The sequence below is a fragment of the Marmota marmota genome, unplaced genomic scaffold (assembly GCF_001458135.2).
Source record: "Marmota marmota marmota unplaced genomic scaffold, marMar, whole genome shotgun sequence".
NCBI classification, from domain to species: domain Eukaryota; kingdom Metazoa; phylum Chordata; class Mammalia; order Rodentia; family Sciuridae; genus Marmota; species Marmota marmota.
In genome coordinates, this window is record NW_026000206.1 from 12,963,830 (window position 1) to 12,971,130 (window position 7,301).

Consider the following 7,301-nt stretch of genomic DNA (forward strand, 5'->3'; position numbering starts at 1 on the left):
AGTGCTGGCTAAAGGGCCAGCAGCAGCAGAATGCCTTAAGCTTATTAATTTTATTATCTGGTCCTTGAGCTCAGCCTCCCCTCAGGGTAAACATGCGTTTGTTGGCTTGAATCTGTTAGAAATGGTCGGCACAGGTTCAGATGGGTGCCGTGGGGAGACGCTGGTTGCCATGGCAACCAGAGAGGGCTTTAGTTCCGCCCAGAGAGCAGAGAGGCTCACGGGCAAGCTGGCCATGGCCCACCCTCCAGGCAGGCACAAGCCGTGCAGGCCACCATCTGCACCTTCAAGCGGCTCCTGGTTTGTTTCTCAGTCTCCTCGAAATGGCTGGACGCGATCAGTCCGACTTCAGCCTCGGGAAGAAGCCCGGGGACTGGGCGGCCTGCAGGCTGCGGCCATCCTTCCTCCAGGGACGTGCATTCTCACAAGTGCCAGTTGCCATCCTCAGCGCCTTGGCCCGTCCCAGGTGGGAAGATGCTCAGTCACTGCCAGAAGTCCCCTGAGCCATCGGTCTGATGGACCTGCACCCCTTTAGTGGAGCGTAAGCCCATCTCTAGGCCAGCTTCATGGCCAGACAGTTTCCTGAAGTCCATGAATAGCCTGCAGATTCGGAGGCCACAAGGTGCAGAAGGAAGCATGGTCTCCGTGGGCCCTGGACCTGGCCCCTCAGCTGTGGCAGGGTAGCCCGGCCTGCTCTTGCTCAGCAGGGGGTGGCTTGGCCCCAGCTGGGTTCCCATCCCTAACAAGACAGGACCCCCAGCAGCAAGCATGCTGGACCCACCAGCACCCTGGGCAGGGGCAGCCAACTTCCAGCAGCCCACTCTATGACTGTGCCAATGACATTCCCATCAGCCAGTCAGACACTCGGAATTGCTGAGGAGGCCAGCTCTGTCGAGGCCAGTGTCCTGCTAGTGAGACCTGCTGGTCAATCTCACGAGATGTCCAGTACACTGACCTTTCCAGGAGGCAGGCAGAGACAGCCCTGTCTGCCTCTTGGAGAAAGCTTTGAATGGGTGAAGTCTGTCCCCAGCAGTACATCAACTGCAAACACCCCCCAGAAGGACTAGGGTCTGCATGTGTCCGTGGCGGCCCTGTCCCACCAGCTCTGGGTAGAAGGTCCAAGGAAGCTCTGCAGGCCAGGCGGCTCCCACTCCTGCCGTGGTGGGGCAGACAGTGTGCAGAGTGAGCAGAACGATCCTCCTGAGTGGTTGAAACAATCAGAAGAAAAATGTTTCAAGACACGTGAAAATTATGTGGCACTCAGAGTTGGTGCCCACGATCAGCTTCCCAGCACCCCCACGTCCACTTGTGGGCAGCTTGTCTGCTGGACAGGATTAAGTACCATGAGGGGGCACCCTGCCAGAGAAGCCCAAGGAGCTGTGGTCTGGCCCTTACAGAGAGGTGGTCTGTGGCTATGTCCCCCATTTTTTCTTCAAACACAGATGGAGGTGTTGCTGAGAAGGGATTCTACAGATAATCCACTGACCATATCCTATGGGTGAAGGGACTGTCCTGGATGACCAGGTGGGTTACCCTGCAATGGTCAATGCACCGGCCTGAAGACTAGAGCTGCTGGCTGAGGAAGAAGGAGTCCCACAGTGGACAGCAGCTCACCTCGTGCCCAAGATTTCCTGCCGATGGCCTCCACTCCGTCTCCCCACACTGAGCCTCTCCAGCCAGTGGCTGTGCCCAGCGTGGGCAGCAATTCACCCCTGCTCTGCTGCTCTGCGGTGTCAGGTGCAGGCCCAGGAAGCACCTCAGAAAATGTGTGCATGAGCCCACCTCGAGTGGGGACCCCACCACGGGCAAAGTGGCTGCCTTGCACCCAGGGCTCCCCTCCCACTCTTGGTTGACGAGTGTGTCAAACGCTTTCAGCTGTGCCTTGGTCTGCCGTTTTCCTGGCCTGGTCCGGTCCTTTCAACCTTCCTCATCTGGCCAGTGAAGAGAGGGGCCATGTGCCTCTGTGACACCTAGTGGAGGAATTTCCTTGTGGCAGACCTTGGAATAGTGGGCACTGTGGTGGGACCGTGTCTGTGCTCAGCCTGAGTCCACCAAGCAGAGCCTTGAGATGGGCAGCATGGAAAGAGTGCAGGGCTGGCCCTGCACATGTCACCTGGCGGTGGAGGAACCCTGGCCTGCTGCGCTCAGGGCCAGGTGCCCCCTGAGGGCCAGCTTCTCCAGCCTGCCCCTGGCCACTCCAGCAGTCCTAGAGAGGAGGAAAAGAGGCCCGAGGCGCGAGGCCTGCTGAGAGCACAGGGCAGCCACAGAACAGCTGCACCCAGGGCATGGATTTTGCCTGCCCAGCAGACAGGGGGCGCCCCAACAGCAGGCTGGGCCGTGCGCAGCTGACTGCTCCGGGTCTCAGCTTCCCAGGCCATGATGTCCTGCCCTGTGGGAGAGCAGAGCACAGGCACCATGCAGGACACAGGCCAGGTCTACAGCAGCTCTGAGGCCTCCTCTCCAGGTCGGGGCAGCTCCCGGCTGTAACTCCTCTGGGAGGAGGCGGGGGTGGGGGGGGACAGTCTCAACCATGCTCAAGGCCAAACACTTGCAGCCAGGGCATCCTCTGCCCCCACTAGGGCCCTGGGACCCCCACCCCAGGCTGAGGGCCCTCCAGGGGAGACATGCCATGTGTGCTCACCTGGCACTGCACAGTAGGTCTGTCTCTGGAGTCTGTGGGGCACGGGTGTCAAGCAGCCCTCATGGCCCAGGGGCCCTCTCTGCCCATTTGTCCAGATCACCCAGCCCTGGGGGAGCCACCTGAGAAGTCAGGATATCTGGGGGTCTCCAGGACTCCTGGGGGGCTGTAGGCAGATGAAGCCCACCAGGGCCTCGCATCCCTCAGCTGAGTTTCAGGGCACGTCGCAGCATCCAGGGGCTGCGGTTAGCAGGAGAGAGGACATCCAGCAGCACACCCACAAGATGCTCCCGGCCGGACCCACAAGGCAGGAGCCTGGGTGCCCTGTGTCCAAGTCTGCCCTCCTGCATCTTTAGGACAACCTCCACCAGGAGTCCCAGTTTGGGGACCCTCAAAATCCAGGGCAGCAGGGGCCAGGAGATGCTCTGGCGCAGGCACCAGGGCCTGAGTACAGGGAAGTAAGCTGAGGAGATGGGGGGCCCCAGTGGGCGTGGCTCAGTCACATTTGCTGGGCTTTGCCCCCAGGTGCCCCCCCAGGGGAGCTAACTTGTAACCCTGTAAAGAGGTAGAGACCCTCCAGGGCAGCTCAGGCAGCGGTGGCCTGCCGAGGGGTGGCAGTGGGGCCCATCATGCTCCCCAGGCACCTTCCTCCACAGGCCCAGCTCCGCCACCCAGACTGCAGGAGAGGGAGGCACCCCGGGGCAAGGGGGGCACTTTCTGCCCGACCAGGCCCGTCCACAGGAGGAGCAGCCTGCTGACTCACGCTGGATGGCTCGCCTTCACCTCAGTCTTAGCATATCTGGATTTAAGGATATTTTAATACAAAGACCACGAAAATTCCTCCAAAGTCAGTTTCCTGGTTCACGTTTCTGATCTTGGAGTCCTGAATGACAGGTATTTCCCTTATAAACGGAGTGCCACTGTCTGGTCCTCCTTCCAGGATGGGCTCTGACATGGGCTGTCTGAACCTGCTGGAGGGAGCAGCAAACCCTGGGCGGTTGTCTCTTTAAATCGGCTCTGCAGTGTGACGGGCGGGTGGCTGGCCGCCTAGCTGGGAAGAACCATTCCACCCTGCGGCAGGAGCCGGCCACCGCGCCGCCATCCGCGCCTCCCCCAGTCCCCATGGTTACGGCTCCTGCTTCCCAGCCGGTCCCTGGTCCCTGCCCGCCTCGAGGAAGACAGGCAGGCACAGGCGGCTGGCGCCCCCCCACCTGAGCCCTGGAAGCCGCCCGCTGAGACGCGGTGAATGCCTGCTCTTCCTGGCTCTGACTCATCCTCTCCCGGTGCAGAGCGCCTTCACCGCTGTGCCTGGCCACAGCTCCGGGCGGACTGCAGCCCTGCAATCTGTTGATAACTGCACTTGCGAGCTCCAGGCCACTGGTGATGGAAATCTGTTCCCCGGTGCTGAGAACCCGCCACTCTGCACCTGCACAGGGGAGCAGGAGACCAGCACCCCTCCAGCTGTCTCTGCCAAAATAGGTGAGAAGTTAGTGCTGCTCCTGGGGTCTGAGTGGTGGGTGGGGGCCTCCTGCAGGGAGGCAGGGGACACGCGGCAAAGGCGATGGATGAGCTGCTGGCAGCAGGGTCCACTCATCAGGACCATTTCTTGGGCAAACATGCCAACTGGGGGAGAAGTGACTCCCGCCACTGGAGAAGCAGGTTCTGGATAACTTTGGGTGAGCGGAGGCATGGAGCCTGATGAAGCCCCCAGCCGCTTTGCAGAGAGAGTGGCTGTGGGAGGGCGCCAGCCCTGTCCAGCCACACCAGGCAGCCCAAGCTTCCGCCTGCTGGGTCTGGCTGTGTGCCGGGAGATTCATTCAGGTTTATTTGATTCTCTTGATTTAAACTGACAGACATGTTTATTTGGCTTTGTGCAGCCTGAAACGATTGAGTTTGGTTCTTGTATTGGATGGTGAGCAAAGATTGATTTTTAAATAAGGACGGGAATGCTGCCCAGGAGGGCAATAGCGGGCTGAAGGCACTTCCCTTCTTCCCCTTGAGGTCTCCAAGGCTCATGAACCACGTTGTCACCCAGATCCCTTCACGCCCCAGACAGAGCCTGAGCCAGCAACTCCAACAGGCTGGGCTGTTGAGAGGAGTCCAGAGGGGGCAAACTTCCAGAAGAGCCACTGCTCCCTGCCAGAGCCTGGGCACCGACCAGGGGTCTGCCAGCCGCAGACCAGGGAGGACCCTCCTCTAGGGCCACTGACCATATGCTGTCTTCACAGATGGGTGCAGCCTGCAGACCCCCGCCCACCCTGTCACAGCCACCTTGGCACCCTGAGGCGTACTTGTCTGGAAGCTCCACCCGTGGCTGTGGGATTTTGACCTTCTGGACAGCCATGGAGGCTGGCAGGGAGAAGGGTGCGACATAACCTTCTCCGCCACATCTCGGCCCCCTCCGGTGCTCCTGCCTGGGTAACTCTGCAGGGCTCATGGTGAGTACTGGACCCCCCAGGCCATGGACTGGGTGCAGCCAAGCATGGCCGATCCCCATTCAAGAAGGAGGCCTGGTCAGGAAAGTTGGTTGAGGAGTGCCAACCAGTTAGGGGCAGCCCTCCACGTGCTCTGTCCTGGCATGGGGAAGCTCTGTGGGCAGAGGCCCACGGCCTCTGGCTGCCTGGGTCTCGCTGCCTGCCCAGGTCCTTCTGCTGGCTGGCCGGCTCAGTGCTGTTCATACTGATTAGCTGCAGGCGTGTGGAATTGTCAGATCATTCAATTCAGTGACGGAGGTCCTGTGGGGATAAAGCCCAGGCCCCAGGGAGGCCCCCTGGGGTCCCTCCCCATCAGGGCCTCAGCCCAGCCACAGGCCCTACCCCCACCCCTGCTGTCTGGGGCATTTCTTTTGCCAGAAAGGAGCACCGTGTACCCAGCTGGCTGGAGCAGGTACCGGGACCCACGGGGGGGCCCTCCTGGGAGCCTCTCCAGGCTCGCTGAGGTTGCCACGGCCTCAGAAAGGCTGACAGCAGAGTGCATAATGCTTTGTGTGTGCTCTTGAGGGACAGAGACGGGCAGCCGCGGCCGGGCACGTGCAGGGAATGCTGATGGCATCAGGACAGGGCTCCATGGCCCAGAGCCGGCAGGGGCGCCCTGTGCAGACCCAGCAACTGCCTCGTGAGTGGCATTCTTTCTGAGTCACCACCTTGTTTTCTTGTTTGACTCAAAAGGTCCAAATAAGAAAGATACTTTCTGCCAAATCCAGCATCTCCTCAACCTGCACAGGCCCCAAGGCTGAAGGTCCCGGGCCACATGCCCTCTGGGACCCCCGGCAAGGCTGGGTCCAAGGCTTGGGTGGCTCTCAGAGGATGGCAGGTGGGCACTGGGCCCTGGCTTCCTTTCCATCCACCAGCTGCTCCCCAAGTGCCACGCCCAGCATGGCTGTCACCTACATTTGGCATTATTCATGGTTTTCTGTCCTCAGATTTAGAATGTTTGCAAAATGGAAGCTTGCCCTTGGCAGATGCCAAGAGAGCTAACAGGTGCTTCCAGAGGCAGGGGTGGCCGAGGCACTCGCCCTGTAGACCCACTGGGCAGGGTCTGGCCACGGCTGAGTCCCACCTACCCCCTCCCAGTGCACCCTCAGCCCCTCCCGGCATGAATGCAGGGCTCCCAGCTTCTCAGTCCCCACATGGAACCTGCCTCTGCTCCCAGTGGAGTTCTTTGTGTGCTCCCTGCTGCTCCATGCTGCTGTGGAGGGACCCTCCTGCTCCCCACACTGCAGACTGCCGGGGCCCTCTGCCTGAGCGGTCTTTCAGCAGTCTGCAGGGTGGTTCTTAACGAATGACATCCACACCTGAGGATTCCAAAAGGCACCTGGTGTGGCCGCCCTGCAGACTGCCTTGCCGGGTCCCACATCTTCTGTGTGTCCAGAGGCTGTGGTGCAGGTGCGTGTACAGGTCCACTCGGGAGCCCAGACAGGGGCCTCTGGAGCTTCCCCAGCAGCTGCCCAGGAGTGAGCAGCCTCCTCTGCTCCCAGCATAAGCAGCATCTGGTCTTCCAGACCACAACCCTGGAGCAGCGCTGGATGCAGCCTCGTGCCAGCAGGCTGTACCACCCCTGGCCAGGCTCCCTCCCTGGACAGAGCTGACCTGAGCTCTGACAAGACAAGTTGCTCCCTGCCAGAGGGGACACGTCCTGCAGGACCTAGGTCCACTAGGAAGCTGAGGCCACCTCCACTCCCCATGGCAGCTCTGTATCCCTGACTGTAACAAGCACAGTGGACGAGGCCCAGCTGCTTCTCCAACAGGTGCCATGATCTTAGAAGCCAGCAGACACTAAGAAGCCTGTGACTGCTCGGTCACCTGGGGCCCTCACCCTTGACTCCAAGAAGGCCTGTTCCTAAGGGAATGAGTGACACCTGAGAGTTGCAGTAAAAACTGCACAGACCTGGGTGCTCCCTCCGCCTCCTCGTGAGCGTCTGGGCTGAGGTCGAGAGGGTGACTCTGGCCTTCTACCCACGCTGCTCGAGGAGCCAGAAGTTGGGCAGGGTGGCTTGGTGGGGTGCGCTGGCATTGCCTGATGAATACTGTGTGTCCAGGGATGCAATAGGATGGTATGTGGGGTGGCGTGGGGTGGAGCTGTGTGGAGGACCCTGAGGGTGGGAGGGCGTGGCACGTAGGGCCCTGCGACCTGCCTAGGACGGTGTCTGTGGGCCCTCGGGGATGGG

The 7,301-nt window shown here is 60.8% G+C and overlaps 1 protein-coding gene across 1 annotated transcript in view; it reads left to right on the forward strand.

Annotated features, from left to right (window-relative positions):
- Window positions 1-3,119: 3,119 nt before the first annotated feature.
- Adgra1 (adhesion G protein-coupled receptor A1) overlaps window positions 3,120-7,301 on the forward strand; it is a 38,758-nt gene continuing 34,576 nt past the window's right edge. Inside the window, exons 1-2 of the mRNA XM_015498478.2 lie at window positions 3,120-4,114; window positions 4,864-5,073. Of these exons, the coding sequence (XP_015353964.2) occupies window positions 5,071-5,073 (3 nt within the window). The 5' untranslated portion in view covers window positions 3,120-4,114; window positions 4,864-5,070. The remainder of the gene's footprint in view (window positions 4,115-4,863; window positions 5,074-7,301) is intronic.